The following is an 18,147-nucleotide window of genomic DNA, read 5'->3' on the forward strand; positions in this document are numbered from 1 at the left end:
TGACTGATATGTGGAAAAGACTCCACCGCTGGAATAAGTTAAGTAGGTATGTTTATTCCAGTGCTGGGACACACGGGCGATAATTCCTCCAAAGCTACGCGTGCCGACAGCTGCATTCAGCTCGGTGTGTATCGGGTTACAAGTTCCATAGTCCTTAAGTTTCCCAATATACCTATACATATTCATTACCTAGCCCCGCCTAGCCTCGCTTCGTATTACAATGAGCCCAAAAGTCATTTACATCTGTGCTGTGCTTGCGCAGTGTCGTCTGGTGCTCGTGGGCAGGGGTCTCTGGGATGAAGTAAAGGGTCTTCCTCCTTCTGAACTTTTCACCTTTCTTCCCTGCGCATGCTCTTTTTGTCTCTGGCCCAAGTCCAAACTTCAAGGCTGGTTTAAGTTAGTTTTAGGTTTGAAAACAGGATCTTTGGTCAAGATTCCTTCCCCTTATCAATCGTCTTATATCTTCTCATGCAGCTTTGGTAGGCACAATAAGTGTTGAGCAAGCTGCATGCATTGTTTTTAACAAACAGCTTCTTAGCAAATCATTTAACCTCTGCTTCCCCCCTGCTTCCCCTGATTCAGGACGATGAGTTATCTGAGGGAGGACTGATTCAGGACAGCACAAGCACAGGCAGCGTACCCGCTGTGTCTCTGATACCGTCGGAGCTGGAGAAAGTCGCGGAGACTGCGCAGGGCTCCTTCCCCTCCCCGCGCGATTACGCGCCTCCTAAATATCCCTCTCCACGCGAGTTTGTGATGTCGAAATACCCTTCACCCATGGAACAGCTCGCAAAGAAAACCAAACAACGCGAAGAGCTGGAGTGCCCCCCACCCTCCTCCGCGGCACAGCCGCCCACTTCAGTTACTGTTGTGGGACCTGTCCTTGCTATGGCCCCGCCTTTGCCACCGAGGCGCGGCAGCCGGGATTCTGCCGCAGTCGGGAGGCGCGGGGGGTGTCCTGGCGGCGTCGGTCTCGCCGCCGTGGGCCGCTCCACAGTCGGCCCTGGCACTGCCGCCTGCCCCTCCACACCGGGCCCGGGCGGCACCGCAAGGACCTCCCGCGCCGCTCCCGGGAGCGCCCGTGGCGCCCTGCTCTTCCACGACGACGTTTCCAGCGCCTCGGTGCTCTGCACCTGCGTACACAGCACCCGGCCATCCGGCACATGCACCAGCATCCGGATGTTTCCCGGTGCAGCCGCCTATGGCAGATATCTTACATTTTGCTGCAGGTGGCAGCGCTGCCGGAGGTGTTGCAAGCAGCTACAGTTCAGCCCTACGTCACTGCAGCTCCGCTTAACCTCTTGGGGGCGGGATGTGTTGGCAGCTTGTGGGGTGCGGATTGGGATGCATTTTTGATGGGGGTCACGGTGCAGAAGGATTCACAGTATCCTACACTGCCTTTGCAGTGGCTAGTAAACAAACCCATCTGGGAAGCGCAGTGGCCCCCACCAAAAGAGAAATTAGTTGCCCTTCGTAAGTTGGTTCAAAAACAATTACAACAGGGACACATTGAGCCTTCTACCAGTCCCTGGAACACCCCTGTTTTTGTAATTAAGAAAAGATCAGGGAAGTGGAGATTGTTGCAGGATCTCCGAAAAATCAGTGCAGTGATGGAAAGTATGGGGTCATTGCAGCCTGCTGTGCCCTCACCCACCATGATTCTAACGGGGTGGGAAATCCTGATCATTGATTTGAAGGATTGCTTTTTCACAATTCCATTGCACCCTAATGACAAACCAAAATTTGCTTTTACTGTGCCTGCAGTTCACAATGCTGAACCTGTGATATCAATGGAAGGTTCTACCTCAGGGCATGAAGAACAGCCCGACTATCTGCCAATGGTATGTTGCTCAAGCTTTGTCCAGAGTCCGTGAGCAGTTTCCTGAGGCACACGGTTACCATTACATGGATGATATCCTGGTGGCAGCATCCACCCAGGATGAGCTGCTGAGCTGGGAAGGGGCTGGAACACCAGGAGCTGCTGAGGGAGCTGGGAAAGGGGCTCAGCCTGGAGCAAAGGAGGCTCCGGGGGGACCTTGTGGCTCTGCACAAGTCCCTGACAGGAGGGGGCAGCCGGGGGGGTCGGGCTCTGCTCCCAGGGAACAGGGACAGGAGGAGAGGGAACGGCCTCAGGCTGGGCCAGGGGAGGTTTGGATTGGATATCGGGGAAAAATCTCTTCATGGAAAGGGTTGTCCAGCCCTGGCACAGCTGCCCAGGGCAGTGGTGGAGTCCCCATCCCTGGAGGGATTTAAAAGCTGTGTAGATGTGACACTTGGGGACATGGGGCAGTGGTGGCCTTGGCAGTGCTAGGGGAATGGCTGGACTCCATGATCTCAGAGGACTTTTCCAACCTCAACAATTCTCAATGACTTTTATTTATCAGGAATTATGAGGATGCAACTCCAGAGCTGCACAGAACTGCTTTAGTCCATGTTGGCACACAGCAAAAGCATGCCCAAGGCTGCACCCAAGAGCTGCACAAACAGCCATGTTCCCTTCAGCAGCTCAGTGCTCCTGAGGAGGTGACCCTGACTGCCTGTAGATCATTCCTTTTAAACCAAACAAAACTCAAAAGTGTGAAGAACACAAAAAAGACCCATACCTCTTTTATTATTAAATCAGCACCCACCGGCTGGGCGAGATACTCCCAGAGGGAACAGCAGCAACACCACACGCTGACCGCACACACCCCGACGTTCCCCCACTGCCACTCTGCCCTTTGCTTCTGTGCAATAAAATGCTGAAAACTTCTAACTGAGGTATTCAGAGCTTCCTAGAAAAACAGGAAACAGATGCCTATGTGCAGAGGCCTGCCTTGTCTGTTGTCGATCCACCACTGAGTTTAAGCTTAATAAAACTTAATTGCATAATTTCTTAAAAGGTCACGTACACCTTTTGAGGCTGGACTGAGAAAGCTGGGCTTACTTCCACACTGGAAACACAGCAGTGTCTACAACTTCATTTATGCAACATAAGATAAATGCTAGGAAATCACATACATCTCAGTTACGTGCCGTTGTGTTTATTCCAAATCCAGCTCCAGCTCCAGGTTTGGCAGCGCCTGCTGAAGGACACGGAAGGTCTTTTCTTTCTCTCTGATCCCAGGAAGGTCACTCAGATATAAATATTCAAGGTTCCTGTAAATATTTAAAAATAATATGGGCAACTACTGTTGAACTGTGCTGACAGAGAAATTAGAGAAATTATTCTACTGCAGTTGTTTTGAGTATTTTAAATGGTGACTAATTCTACTGGAAGCTTGTTTCTGAAGTGGATGCTTGGGGTTTGTAGCTGCAGTATCCAACTGCATCCCATTCCTGAGCACCCAAGTCTGCCCCGAGACCCTGAGGCACCAGATGATGGTGTGACAGGAAGCAGTGTGAGGTGGAGGAAGCATTAAAAGCTACAGGACACACTCAAATCCTGCCCTGCAAAGCTGCTGCAGGAGAGGGTTCAGCAAGAGAAGCCAAGGTGATCATTAATTACTTATTCTTGAGCCAAACCCAGCCACCCCACAGCCCCACAGGTCTGAAACGGCCTTGAAACAGTGAGACTGCAGCCCTTCCACCCACCACAGTGCCAAAGAGCCTGGAGCAGGGTGCTGTGGAAGCGCACGGCAGCTCACGTACGTCAGCTTGTGGAGTGCAAGGATGCCTTTGTCTGTGACATTCCCACAGGAAATGATCTTCAGCTGCTGGAGACTCTTCTGGAGGTTGCTGGTCTCGCTGAGCCTTTGCAGACACTCATCCTGTATGTACATGCACTTCTCCAGCTTGATATCTGTAACGTGCTCCAGGCCATCTGCAAAGGCAAAGGTGAGGATTTGCTTCAGAATTCCAGGACCAACCTGTGCTGGTTGTTAAGTTATTTGATAGCTGCCCCTAAAACCACCCAGCAACACATTCCTTTATACAGTGGGGCTACGAATCTCCAAAGTCCCTTTGTGGTACTTCAGATATAGGAAAACCTCAGGGTTTGAATAATTTTGGTAAGATTTAAAGAGCTTTGAAATGGGCAAGTAACAAAAAACCTATACAATTTTGGGTAATAAACTATGACTCTCACATAGGAATATGCTAATGTCAGAAATTCGGGGTCCCCTCCTATGAAAAAATAAAACAGCCTGTTCCCCATTTTGGTTTCTGTTATTTAAAGACCACCTGAAACACTTGCTTAATCTCTTATTTTGTAGGAAACCAAGAGCTTGCTTTTTGTCTTTGAAGACATCATAAATGCCTGGAGAATGAGCAGAATTACAACTTCAGAGACACCAAAATCATCCCCTGGTGCAGGCAAAAAATAGTATTTATAGTGCTTTTTGCTATGAACTCATCGAAATTTGTGGCACTTCCTTAGTGCTACGGCTGCTTCAGGTAAAAGCTGAAGTTCCCAATGTCTTTCCAATTCATACCACACCTCCAGCAAAACCTTAGGGACTGATAAATATTTGTAGAGTCATTTTAAAGGGGAAAAAAACAATATTTATCTGTATCTTGTTAAGGAAGGAGAAAACAGTGCCATTACTGATATTTTGATGCAATTAAAATGAAGACCATTAAGAATAATCTCAGGGTGTACATTACCCAGGTAGTCAAATCCTCTGTACATGATGCAGGAGTCGGTGGCATTGATGGCTTCGATCTTATACTTGCCCAGGGGCCCCGTGGGGAGCCCGTTGTAGTCCTGCTGCCACTTGGGAGAGCCCTGGTACCTCACCAGGGCCCCGCAGCGCAGCAGCCACTCCGAGGCCGCCCGGTCGGGGCCCACGGCTCGGATGCGCTCATGGTCCACCCTGCACGACACAGAGAGCACCCACAGCACGGCTGTAATTACTGTAATTACTGCACGGCACAGTTACTGCATGGACGACACTAAAGCTCCCCAGCAAATACCTGGTTACGTGCACAGTCAGAAAAGGAAGGATGTAATTTACTGAAAATGGTTTACGGGTAATTTTTGGATTGTGCGGTGCTCTAGTCTGGTGTGGGGTTTTTTAACTTAAGTGGCAGATGCTTTTTGGTAAAAGAAGAATACAAATACAACCGGACTTAACTCTCCTGACTGTTTTCCTTCCGTGTCAGGAAGGACGACAACTGTGCTACTGGTTAAGGTGAGCTTTGGGGTCAAAGAAGACCAGGATTTAGGGATGGGATCCGTGTAGCCGGCTTGCCTTGGCCGTTCCAGGGAAGGGGCGGGGCACACACCTTCCTCTGGAAGGTCACAGCTTTGGAAAGGGAAGCAGGTACGGAATGACGCCTTGCCAACAACCAACATGCAATCTGGGGGGAAAGAGGAGAGTTAATGACAGAAAACGTTTTCTGCAGTATAGGGACTTGATTGTTCTTCTTCACAAACCGCGCAGAAAATTTGAGGGATCTGATAGTTAATTATTAACCAGCGACTCACTCTTACTTGTTGAACACGGCATTCAGCCATCCCCAGAAGGCTCTACAACTGCCCGGCGGCGGCGGCGGCTTCCTCAAGAGTGTCCCCAACGCCATCATCACCTTCTTGCAGACGGGAGAGGGGAAAAGGGAGATGTTACTTGGAGCGCCAGCAGCAGCAGGGAGAGGCCGTGCCGCCGTCAAGGCCTGACCGAGGCTGTGAGCCCGGCGGGGCCCACGGCTGCAGTGGGGGAGCCGTCACCGCCCCCCGGGCTGCCCCCACCGCCGAGCGGCCGAACCTTGCCCGGAGGCCGGCGTGGCGCTGCCCTGCCCGGCGGAGCGAGGAGCAGGAGTAGCAGGGGCAGCAGGAGGGGCAGCAACAGCAACAGGAGCAGCAGGAGGAGGAGGAGGAGGCGGCGGCTGACGCGGCCCCGGCGTTCCCTCCGCCCCCAAGATGGCGGCGGCGCTGAGGGGCCGCGCGGGTGGGCTCGCAGCGCTGTGGCGGCTCCAGAGCCGGCGGCTCAGGTGAGGCCGGGGCACAGCGGGGCGGGCCCGCCTCACACCGCGCACCTTCCCCTAGCCCTGTCTGTTTCCCTGTCCTAGGCCCTAACCTTATCCCTATCCCTGTCCGTTGTCCCTATTCCTTTCCCCTATCCCTTTCCTCTATCATTTTTTCCTATCCTTTTCCCCTCCCCGTATCCCTCTCTCCTGTATCCTCTATGTTTGCTATGTCACCTTTCCCTATCCCCTTTTCCTCTCTCCTATATCCCCTATATTCTCTATAGTCCCTTCCCCTGTATCCTTTATCTCCTATCCCTTCTCCTTTCCATTTTATTCACCCTTCTTTCCTCTATCCCGTTTTCCTCTCCCCTATATCCCCTTTATTCCTTGTATCTCCTTCCTCTATATCTCCTTCCCTTATATCCCCTTTTCCTATCATTTTCCCTCTCCCCTTTCCCCTCTCCCCTCTATTCCTTATATCCCCTTCCCCATCCCTATCCTTTTCCCCTTTCGCCTGTGCCCTTTCCCTTCCCCTATCCCTTTCCCTGTCCCCTGTCCCTTGCCCCGGGATGTGCTGATGGCCGTGGCCGTGTCCCCGCAGCTCGTTCGACGTGGCCGTGGTGGGCGCGGGGATCGTGGGCCTGGCCGCAGCCCGGGAGCTCATCCAGCGCCATCCCTCGCTGGCCTTCGCCGTGCTGGAGAAGGAGCAGGAGCCGGGTACGGAGCGGGACAGGTGACAGGGACCGACAGGAGGCCGTGCCCAAGGACACGCTGCCAGAACCTCAGTATTCCGTGGATATTTGTGTGGAGGGATCAGCTTTTGGGCAGTAGCTGTGCGGGAGTACCTGCCCTTGTTGTTGGAAGTGGGTGATGGATTTCCCTTCCTGGAAGTGTTCCAGGCCAGGTTGGATGGGGCTTGGAGCAACCTGGGATAGTTGAAGGTGTCCTCTTCCCATGGCTGGGGGTGGAACGAGATGATCTCTAAAGTCCCTTCCAACCCACACCATCCTGGGATTCTATGACTCTCCCCCTGGCTTTGCCCTAACAGGGAATTTCTTCCATTCTTCTCCCAAGGATGTGTCCTTCAGTGGAGAAGCAGAGTTATCATCAGTCTGTGCTTCACTGCTGGGACTTCAGTTCAGGAATTTTAAGTTAAAAAATCCTGAGCGTTGCTGCTGCACTGTGTGCAAGCTGCAGGTGTGACTGCTGGGGCTCCAGCAGCAAGGGAATGTCAGGAGAGAGGACCAAGAGGGGTGAACAACTGGAACAAGGAGTAGTGCAGGTTGTGGAAGGGCAAGAGCAGGTCCTACATGGAGCTGGAGGAATCCCAAGGGATAGACATCAGTGACTGATTCCAAACAGGACCTGTGTGCCCAAGCTCTTGTCTTAAATAGCTCCATCAGCCAGGCTGTAAATTGCTCTTGAGATGTTCCATGAATGATACAAAATGACTTTTTATCCCCGAGACACACGCGAAGTCCTTAACAGCTGTGTGAGTGCCAAGCAGGAATGACCTTTGGGCATCCACACGTTAAGAGGGAGAAGAACCTGACCAAATTACTTCAGTAAAAATGTTTGTGACATTTTTCATCTGTATTTTATCTATTTGCAAAGAGGAAATAGCAACCTAATCCAGTTCACAAATACTCAGAAATCCTCCCAGGCCTGCCAACATGTCCAGAGGAATTGTGAATTGCACAGATATTATGTTAGATGAGGACTTAAGGGATGTATTTCATGGTAAAAATTGGATTTTTAAAATTAATTTTAGCCTGTAAAACATTTTGATTGATTGGCTTGTTCTTGAAGGAAAAACTTGGTGGTTTTGGGTTTTTTTTCCCCTGTTGATCCAACACATTGCAGGCTGTGATGGATTATCATTAACCAGGGCTGGCTGTGTCAGTGTTTCTCTAACCTTTTGAGGCCAGGGGAAGAATTAATTGTGCAGTTCTCTCACTTGATCATCTCTTGTAATGCTGATTTAAGGCAGGACCTCAATTAACTCGTTTTTCTGACAGCTGAAGTGATTAAATGGGAATAAATGTGTTCTCACAAGGTCTTTTTCTTTCTCTTTAGCCCATCACCAGAGCGGACACAACAGTGGTGTGATCCACAGTGGGATTTACTACACCCCTGGCTCCCTGAAGGCCAAGCTCTGCGTGCAGGGAGCAGCCCTCTGCTACAAATACTGTGACCAGAAGGGAATTCCCTACAACCAGTGTGGGAAGGTACAGGAATTCCTGTGATTCCCTACTTTACCCTTGGAAGCTGAGGCTGTGTAATGTATGTTACAACACAGGCCTGGCTGTGGGTTTTTTCCACACTCTCCAACTTGCACATAATTTTATACATAATTGTATAAATGTACATAATCCCCTCCTTCCCCCAAACCATCCCTTCCAGCTGATGAATCTCAGTTTGCTGTTGTTCCTCCCAGAGAAGCTTTTTCATGACTCTCCCCATCCTTCATGCTCTGAAGCATTTCTAATTTAGTGTGTCTTTGGTACGAGGTGAGAGCCAGGACTGGGCAGAGCATTCCAGGTGTGGTCAGAAGCAGCGGAACAGAGTTCTCCTGTATCCATTTCCTAGTTGTTCCTAGCACTCAGTTCAGGTTTTCCAGCTCTCACTGGGCATTGAGCTGCTGTTTCCACAGGTCTCTCTATCCTAACCCCAAGGTTTTGGCCCTGAGTGATAAATTTGAAGTTGAATTCCATGGTTTTTCTCGGAGCAGGAAACTGTCCGTGCTCCCTCTGCTGCCATGCTGGGCACAGGGTGGCACTGTGGATCTGTGCAGCAACACACAACACAACCTGCTCCCAGATCAAAGCTCCTGTCCCGAAGGGATCAACTGGAGCCTGGGTGATGCTGAATTTGTGTATTTGTACCAACAGCAGGGTGGCAGCAGGAGCAGGGAAGGGCCCATCCCCTGAGCTGGCACTGTTGGGGCACCTCAAGTCCTGGGGGTGGTTGTGGGCTCCTCACAACAAAGATATTGAGGGGCTGCAGCGTGTCCAGAGTAGGGAACAGAGCTGGGAAGGGGCTGGAGCCCCAGGAGAGGCTGAGGGAGCTGGAAAGGGGCTCAGGCTGGAGCAAAGGAGGCTCAGGGGGGACCTTGTGGCTCTGCACAAGTCCCTGACAGGAGGGGGCAGCCGGGGGGGTCGGGCTCTGCTCCCAGGGAACAGGGACAGGAGGAGAGGGAATGACTTCAAGTTGCACCAGGGAAGCTTTAGGTTTGATATAGGGGAAAATTTCTTCATGGAAAGGGCTGTGCCCAGGGCAGTGCAGGACTCACCGTTCCTGGAGGGATTTAAAAGCCATGTGGATGTGGCACCTGGGGATGTGGGTCAGTGGTGGCCTTGGCAGTGCTGGGGCAATGGCTGGACTCTCAGAGAGCTTTTCCAACCTCAACAATTCCATGATTCCATGACATTTCCCTGGCAGTGTTCATTCCAGGGGACATGATGGTGAATTACAAGCTTCACCTAAAGCAGCCCACAGGCTGTGGGGTGCCTGTGTGCCAGAGCTGAGCTGGACCTGGAGGGATCATGGTCTGTGCAAACCTGGCACAGGTAATTCACAGCCTGGATTAGTCTGGGATAGCTGTGAACAAACTCCATGGTTAAATGAAGTGAAACTGGTACAGTTCCACTCAGACCACATCAGAACACATCCTTACTCTCTTACCAAGGGTCTTTGAGGTTTGTACACCTTGGGTTGACTTCAGTTTTACTTTTGAAAGCATCCCAGTGGTTCTTTAAATTCATATTCTCTTCTTTCACGTGCAGACTTGTAGTATCAGGGTGCTTCTAGCAAATATTATCAATTGATGATAACTTACACTACAGTTTAACATTTATTTTTTATTTCTCCACAGTATATTAGTGCTTCCTCAGCAACAGAATTTTGTGCACCTAAGGACACCAACCATTTTTAACCTACTGGATTCATTGTTCACTCATTCACTACTGCTTGAGCTTGATGCCAAACCTGCCCTGGCTCTGTTTTGCTCACTGCTGTGCCTTTCCTTCTTTCCCAAAGCTGATTGTGGCTGTGGAACATGATGAAATTCCAAGGCTCAAAGCCCTGTATGAGAGGGGGCTGCAGAACAATGTCCCAGGGCTGAAACTCATCGGGGCCAAGGAAATCCAGGAGAAGGAGCCCTTCTGCAGGGTAAGGGGTTGCCATACTTTTAATTACCTTGTAAGAGCTCTGTTTCTCAGGTGATAATGTTTTTTAATTTAACACAAATATTTTTGTGGCCTTGAGGTTCAAGTTCAGAAGAGCCTGAAATTTCATTCCCATCTGGATTTGGATCAAGCCAGTTTCAATCCAGTTGGTGGGGTTGTTATGTAGCACTTCTCAGCCTGTTCATTTTCACAGCAGGAGAAATGTGTGGAATTCATGGAATACAGATTTGTTATTGATTAATCTATCTTTGTGTGAAAGGAATACCTGGGTATAAATTCCCTGTGCTGTTTCACTGTAGGTACAGACAGAAATTTTCTGGGAAAAAATCTTTTTTAATTTCTTTTTTTTTTTTTTCCTGTAAACATTTTGGATCTTCTCCCTAAAACATTCTTGGCGTGTTCCAGATGCATCTGAGCATGTGGGGAGACAGCAGCACTCGCTTCTCATGGCAGTGCAGATATTCCAAATGAAATATTCCAACCTTCACTCTTCTTCTGTGTCTTTAAAACCCTTCCAGGGTCTGATGGCCCTTGATTCTCCCTACACTGGGATTGTGGATTACAAACAAGTGGCCCAATCCTACGCCAGAGACTTCCAGGAAGCAGGTGGGACAATCTTGACTGATTTTGAAGTCACAAACATGGAGATGGCCAAAGAAAGTTCTCCAGAAAGTGAAGATGGTAAGGCTGGATTTTTTTCCCCTCCATTTACTACAAAGATTTTGTTCAAAATGCAATTGTTTTAACTGAAATGACATTTCTGAACATTTCTGTCTCCCAGGGATGAGAAAAAAAGGCAAAATTATGTTAGTGAGAGTATTCAGCAAACTCACTTGGGGTTTTTTTTGGCAGGCAGGTCACCCTTCAGCTGAAACATTTAAAGCTGATGGAAGAAAGTGAGAGTAAAATTGAGAAATAAGGTTGTTCTCTCCTCTTAAAATTAGATTTATATGGATCTTGCATGTGTATTCTTGTGATTGTGATTTTCCTTATCCTCAAGGCAGGTTGGATCTGTGCTGGCACAGAGAGGGAAGAATAAAAACCCTATTAATTAATAAATACAGTCATGTCCAACAGCATTAATTATGACAACAGTAGTTGTTCCATAGCTTGGAAGATATTCCAGAGGAAAATTCCTTCCTGGTGACAAGGTGCTTGTTCTGTCAGTTCTCTGTTACTTGTTCCAGTAATTCCTTCTCTTGTCTAATTCCATTTCAGGACTGAAATACCCAATTGTTGTTAGGAACAAAAAGGTAAGAATGAGACAGAAGTTTCAATTCCTTCCAGGAAGCTGCTTCTCCTTTGCTTAAGATTTTTTTCTGGTGGATTAATCATCTCTAAATAAAAAAGGTTAAAAAATGGTTTTCAGCAACATGATCAGTTTGCTAAAACAAGTGCAAGCAGTTCTTAACAACGAGGATGTTCAAATCTAATAATAATGATGATGATGGTGATGTAAAATAATAAACAGTAACTTTCTGCTGCCTAACGTTTAATGTCCCTTATCTGCTTCACTTGCACATCTGATGCTTGATTTTCCAGGGACTCCTTTTATGACTTGTTCACTTGGTGACAAACACCTACTTTCATGTTTACTTTTGGGCTCTGACATCCATAAAATGATAAGGAGGCTTTTAGCATCATTTTATTGTCATTTTATCATCAGAACTGCTTCAGTGAAACAGGTGCATGACAGGTGCTGTTCCTGCAAGTCAGAGCTGCCCAGGAACTGTGGTTGTAACCCCTGCACCTTCAGGAGGGAATATCTGGAACAAAAACAACCTCACAACCCCTCTGATAGTTTTTAAGTTTAGTTCTGCTGCTTTTTTCTCCTATTTTTGCTCTTTCATTTAAAAGTAGCTTCTAAAATCTGTTAGATTTTTCCACCAAATACTGATTTTTTTCATGCAAATATTTTTCACTTGAAGAAGAAACCTGATAGTATTTAAAAACAAATACTGTGAGCTAAATAAATAGATAATAGCTTGTGATTTTATTTATTTATTTATTTAGGTGACAAGGTGTTTAATATTTAGCAGCTCTTCGTTACCTGTGTGCTGTGAATTTGTGTAGCTGCTCCCACCCTGTGGAGTCAAATCAGTCAACAGCCTTATATAACTTATTTATATCAATGGTTGTGGGGTTTTTTCTGGGTGTTTTTTAGTAGATACATTGAATTTTTAAGTGTTTTTTGTTTCCCACAGGGTGAGGAAATCTCCTGTGGGCACATTTTGACCTGTGCAGGGCTTCACTCCGACCGCCTGTCTGAGATCAGTGGCTGCAGCCCCGAGCCCCGGATTGTCCCATTCCGGGGGGATTATTTGGTGCTAAAGCCAGAAAAGTGTTACTTGGTTAAAGGAAATATTTATCCAGTACGTACCCCCTGGTTTGTCTGTCACAGTGTGCCCTAAGAGCTGCTAAAAATACAGAAATAGGGCAAAATTCCATGGGTGTTTCTGTCAGACAGTGATGCACAACACCGGGCTGGAGATTCAGTTGGTTTGTTTTGGTTGTAGTTTTGGTTTTGGGGTTTTTTTTCTTAATAGGGAAAAGATGGAACATCATGATGCCACATGTCCAGAAAACTCTGAATTCTTTCTGTATGTCCTAAAGTAAATCCATAGGCAGGATTCAGAAGTCAGGGAGAGATGACAGGAAATGATTATTTATTATTTAAATAATTATAACCGTCTTTTTAAATCTCTTTATTGATAATCTGGACAAAGGGGTTGACTGTACCCTCAGGAAGTTCACAGATGACACTGGAGATCTTTTCCAACCTAAATGATTCTGGGATTCTGTGGTAAATTATTTGATAGAGGGTTTAATCTTTTGTGCTAATACCCAACATTCAGATTTAAGTATTTGCCTTTCAGCTTCCTTTTTGAATTAGCTGATTTTGTCATAAAAAAATAGATGTGGGAGAAAAAGGACAACCTTCCTACCACCTAATACAGACAAACAATGGGATGAGGAGGAGCAATCCCAGACAGAAAATATAATTATAAAGCAAGAAGAGAGAATTCCTAGGGCAGCATTTTAGCTAATCCTGCTGTACATTTAAATCCTGATGTTCTGAATATGAGCTTAGCTTTGCCTGCTAAACACTGAATCTTTGGGAAAATTGGAATGCTGGCATTGGTGTTTGTCTGACCTCTTCTCACCTGGGCATGGTTCAGGATCCTGTCTTGGAATGGGAGGGAGGAACTGGAATAAAAAAAAACCCAAACCTGCAGATACTTGTTATTAATATTAACCAGGCCTGCTAAGTTCAGGTTGTTTTGTACACACCAGTGAGGGTTTCCTAATATTTTGTATTCTATTTTTAATTGCTCCTGGTGAATAACATCAGGGTGCTGTTGGTTTTGTTGTGGTTTGATTTATATCCTGAGAAATCATGTGGGCTTTTTTTTTTTTTCCTGTTGTTTGTTTTCCTTTCCCCTGAGATTCAGCTTTACCTGGCCCTGCTCTGTTCTCCCGTGTTTTAATTAATGACATGCCACAACTGCACAATTAACAAGCAGCAAAACCAGATCAGAGCCAATTCTGTGGTTCTGTGACTCAGAACTTTGTGCTGTGGTTGGAAATAAAATGGCAGATTTGCTGTTTGTAACAGCTCTGATCACTCTCGTGCCCCACTTCAGGTTCCCAATCCTCGCTTCCCGTTCCTGGGAGTCCATTTCACGCCCAGGATGGATGGCAGTGTTTGGCTTGGCCCTAATGCAGTGTTGGCCTTTAAGAGAGAGGGCTACAAACTGTTGGACTTCAGCACTGGAGACTTTCTAGATGCTGTAAGCTACAGGTAATGCCTCGTGTTTGTGTCTGCTGAGTGCTCTTGTTGAAATGTGACCCATGGAAGCCACTTCCTGCTGAAATTCCTGCTTTTCCCATGGTTTTGGTGTGTTTAAAAACAGTTGTGCTGATAAGGGTGGATTTGCCCAAGACATTTGGCTTCATGTGGTCTCATGTTTGAATTTTCTGCCAGGACATGTCTCAGCCTGTCAGGGAATGTGGCTGCTCATTGGAAGGTGCTGCTGGAGCTATTCCAGGATTGGTTTTGGTCCAGTGCACTGTGATAACTTAATCAACCTAGACAGCATCATTAAATACCTGCAGAGGGTGCTGGGAAGAGAGAAAGGCTGGGGGAGCTGAGGGTGTTCACCTGGAGAAGAGAAGGATCCAGGGAGACATCAGAGCCCTTTCAGTGCCTAAAGAGGCTCCAGGAGAGCTGGAGAGGGACTTTGGACAAGGGATGGAGGGACAGAACACAGGGAATGGCTTCCCAGTGCCAGAGGGCAGGGATGGATGGGAGATTGGGAAGGAATTGCTGGCTGGGAGAGTGGGGAGGCCCTGGCACAGGGTGCCCAGAGCAGCTGTGGCTGCCCCTGGATCCCTGGAAGTGTCCAAGGCCAGGTTGGATGGGGCTTGGAGCAGCCTGGGATGGTGGGAGGTGTCCCTGCCCAGGTTGCTCCAAGCCCCATCCAGCATGGCCTGGAACACTTCCAGGATTGGAATTCAGAGTTAATTCAACGCCACAGCTCTGTGAGCAAGGTTTGTTGAAGCAGAGAAGGGCAAACATGTATTTCTCAAATAGAAAGCATTATGTGATTCCTGATTTCAGGAATGGGAATTTGTGCCCTGCAGTTGCATTTGCTGCCTTCTTCAACAGCTGGACCTGGTGCATTTTGAGGCAGATTTTCCCTCACTGCAGTTGTTTCTCCCCTTGCAGTGGGCTGTGGAAGCTGGTGCTGAGGAACGTGTCCTACGGCCTGGGGGAGCTGTACAGAGCCTTCTCCCTCAGCGCCCAGCTGAAGCAGCTGCAGAAGTTCATCCCTGAGGTCACCACCAATGATGTTCTCAGGTAAAAGCAACTTCTCCTGTTTGGTAAATCTCTTACTTAAACAGCAGAAAACGTGGCATGGGTTTATTCCCTTCCTCCAGCAAAATACGATACCAAAGCATGGAGCTGCCTCCAGCTCAGGGGTCCCAGCACAGGAAGGCCTTGGAGCTGCTGGAGCCAGTCCAGAGGAGGCACCAGGATGACCAGGGGGATGGAGAAGCTCTGCTGGGAGGAAAGGCTGGGAAAGTTGGGATTCTTCAGCCTGGAGAAGAGAAGCTTCGGGGTGACCTCATTGGGGCCTTGCAGTGCCTGAAGAGAACCTGCAGAAAGATGGGGAGGGGCTATTCACAGGGCCTTGGAGTAGCAGGACAAGGGGGAATGGCCTCAAACTGAGAGGTTTAGATGGGATATTGGGAAGGAATTCTACCCTGTGAGGGTGGTGAGGCCCTGGCACAGGGTGCCCAGAGAAGCTATGGCTGCCCCTGGATCCCTGGAAGTGTCCAAGGCCAGGCTGGATGGGGAGCAGCCTGGGATAGTGGAAGGTTTCCCTGCCCATGGAATGGGATGAGCTTTAAGGTCACAGGTTGGACTCGATGGTTTCAGAGATTTTTTTCCATCTCAATGATCCCATGACTGCAGGACATCCCCCACTCTGCCTCCTGAGTGTTAAACCTCCCCCAAAAGGCTCTGTCTCCACTCTCATCCCTCCTCACTGTCTCCCTGGACACCTTCTCACGGGAATTGATTTCCTGCCTTGGGATAACGTTTTCCTTCTGCTGGCGAGCTCCTCCTTGCTTTTGCAGGGGTCCCTCTGGCGTGAGAGCTCAGGCTCTGGACAGCGACGGGAATTTGGTGGATGACTTTGTGTTCGATGGAGGCACTGGGAGCGTTGGGAGCAGGATCCTGCACGTCAGGAACGCCCCTTCTCCCGCCGCCACCTCCTCCCTCGCCATCGCCGCCGTGATCGCCGACGAGGTGGAGCGGCGCTTCCAGCTGTGAGCGCCCGCCGGGAACGGGCACGTTCTGCCCCTCTGGAATGTGGGGCTCTTCCTGAAGGACACGGAGCCACCAGGCAGCGTGGTGCTTGCCAGGGCAGCACCGGCACGGCTGGGCAGTGCCAAAGCAGCCTTGAGAAATGTTCTCCTCTGCTCACAACTCCTCAGTGTGGGGAGTGAAGGAGTTGCGGTGCCTGGTGTGGCGAGGAAGGTTTGGCCACCGGAGCAGGACCAGCCCGTGGGAGGGTCTCCAACCACGGGCAGAGCAGGGAGAGCCTCTGTGGTGGGATTATCCACGTGGATTTCTCATGCCTGTGGTCACAACATTGCCTCCTCGCAGGTGGTCTGAAAAGCCACAGGCATGGGGTGGCTCTCTGTGTGCTCTGGTTGCGTTTAAATTGGAGTCTGCAGTCCTCTAGATTACATGGAAGTAATGGAATAGAAGGATAAGCTCTGCTTAAGGGCCCTGCTGATAGGGAATTAAAGGCTTTATCAGAGATTGAGAACAGTATTCAGAGCCTTCGACGTGAATGTAGAGTATTTCACAGAAAAATAAGCTTAAAGAAGATTCCCAAACCCGAGTCAATTTAGATCTGCAATTCAGATACTCTGTCTGATCACTGTCTGTTTTTTATCGAGCTGAAATGGAAATATGGACATAAACAACCACTTTTCATTTAATTTACAGCTGGGAAATCAGCACTGATCAGAAACTTCATCAGTGGGTTTGGCTTTCTTCTTACCTTTGAATGCTGGTAATGCAAAAGGAGCTGATCTTTGTCCAGCCAGTTGAGCAATCCAGGGAAAATGGTCTTTGTAACAGCAAATGTGAAGGGAGGGAAGTTCCAGAAACCTGCCTAAATTGAGTCATGTTTGATATTGCTTCCCTTAGAGCCCAAACAGGGATGAGTCAGGAAGGCTTCCCATTTCCCCTGAGCACAGGGGGAGCTCAGACAGTGCTGGTGATTCCTCTGAACTCCCGTGATACTCAGTTTTTATCAGAGATACACCTGGAGGAGTCTGTGTGGAGAGAGATGTGAAGTAAGCTCAGTGCTGAGGATCTGGGAGTGTTCTGCAGAGTTGCTGTAAAACAGAATTTAGTGGCCTCAGGGACAAAGTATTGAGGATTTTATAGCAGATGCTCACAGGATGTTGGGTAACACAGATAACTGTAGCCAGTTTGTACCAGGCAATTGGACATTGATTTTTCCTTCAAAAGTTCATTTCTGATGGGACTGGGTTATCACAGGAGGGCAGCTGTGGGCTGATTTTTCCTGTACAGATTGGAGGCACTTTTTTGAGGGGAAAAAAGGGCTTAACCTGCCTTTTTTCTTTATTTTTATTTTTCGTTAATTTTTTGTCCCGTGGCATCTACTTCACCAGAGAATTGGCTGCTGGAAATTCAAATAACAACCTTTTTCAGAGCAAAGCTTTGGTCACTTCAGGCAGAGATTCCGCTCTTCCAAGTCTTCCAGTGCCACAGGGCTGTGTAAAACTTCCCACAGTGGAACAATCCCACCCTCCCTCCCTGCCAGAAGTGTTGCCTATCAACAGTGAATCCTACAAAAGGATTGCAAAAGCAACTTCCTCCCACACGAGGTGTGGTCCTGACATGTATTAACAGCATAAAGAACATGAAAATGCAAAGCAGACAGAGAGCAGGGGCAGTCCTGAGTCAGCATTTCCCTGTGCAGCCTGTGGTGCTTTTTCCTCTCAGGTGATGATTGTTTGGGAGTAAAGTTTATTTGAAACTGAAATGATGACTCTTGATGTAGCATTCTGTGAAGTATAAATCTTTTCAGAGATAAAGGTTTTACACTTTTGTTATAAAAATAACTTCAGAGATGATGATGTCAGGGTTTCACGCATCAATCTTGTTGCTCACAAAGTGTGGAAATGTATTAATTTATTTTCCAAATGGGTCTAACTCACTTTGATGATTTCATAAATGTGCCTTTTTCTATTATGATTAAAATAGTGTGGTGGAGTTTTTTTTAAAATGCTGTAAGGTCTGTGTATTTCTGCTGACTCAGAGAAGAGTTTCACTGGAATTTGCTAATTCTCAGCTGAATTAGGCAGGATATTGCTCTGTGTAACAGGAATTACTTCAGGAGGGGGACACATGACCAAACTTGTCTTCCTAAATTACCTTATCTGTGCTTCTCACACCTCACAGCTTTTCCTCACTCGACAGGACTGGTCTTTAAGGCTGATCTGGGCCTGTTGGGACACGTGGGAT

The 18,147-nt window shown here is 48.1% G+C and overlaps 2 protein-coding genes across 3 annotated transcripts; one reads left to right on the top strand and one right to left on the bottom strand.

Annotated features, from left to right (window-relative positions):
- Positions 1-2,578: 2,578 nt before the first annotated feature.
- Positions 2,579-5,814, bottom strand: DMAC2L (distal membrane arm assembly component 2 like). 2 transcript variants are annotated; one of them, XM_082283302.1, is made up of 6 exons: positions 5,685-5,814; positions 5,414-5,511; positions 4,585-4,793; positions 3,631-3,802; positions 3,001-3,138; positions 2,579-2,774 (listed from the first exon to the last, which is right to left on the bottom strand). In XM_082283302.1, exons 2-5 carry the CDS (start codon positions 5,503-5,505, stop codon positions 3,024-3,026), a joined length of 588 nt encoding a protein of 195 aa, XP_082139428.1. In that variant the 5' UTR covers positions 5,506-5,511; positions 5,685-5,814; the 3' UTR covers positions 2,579-2,774; positions 3,001-3,023. The 2 variants fall into 2 exon arrangements, with proteins under 2 accessions (XP_082139428.1, XP_082139429.1); XM_082283303.1 differs by having other exon boundaries at positions 5,414-5,508; positions 5,685-5,812.
- A 25-nt stretch (positions 5,815-5,839) lies between these two features.
- Positions 5,840-18,098, top strand: L2HGDH (L-2-hydroxyglutarate dehydrogenase; the record flags this gene model as incomplete). Its single annotated transcript, XM_082283304.1, has 10 exons — positions 5,840-5,910; positions 6,488-6,603; positions 7,963-8,114; positions 9,925-10,056; positions 10,592-10,754; positions 11,292-11,326; positions 12,278-12,445; positions 13,718-13,875; positions 14,803-14,934; positions 15,717-18,098. The coding sequence occupies 10 exons, from the start codon at positions 5,840-5,842 to the stop codon at positions 15,910-15,912; spliced, it is 1,323 nt and encodes a 440-aa protein (XP_082139430.1). The 3' UTR covers positions 15,913-18,098.
- Positions 18,099-18,147: the final 49 nt, after the last annotated feature.

Source organism: Coloeus monedula, assembly GCF_965178545.1.
Source record: "Coloeus monedula genome assembly, chromosome: 6".
Taxonomy (NCBI): Eukaryota; Metazoa; Chordata; class Aves; order Passeriformes; family Corvidae; genus Coloeus; species Coloeus monedula.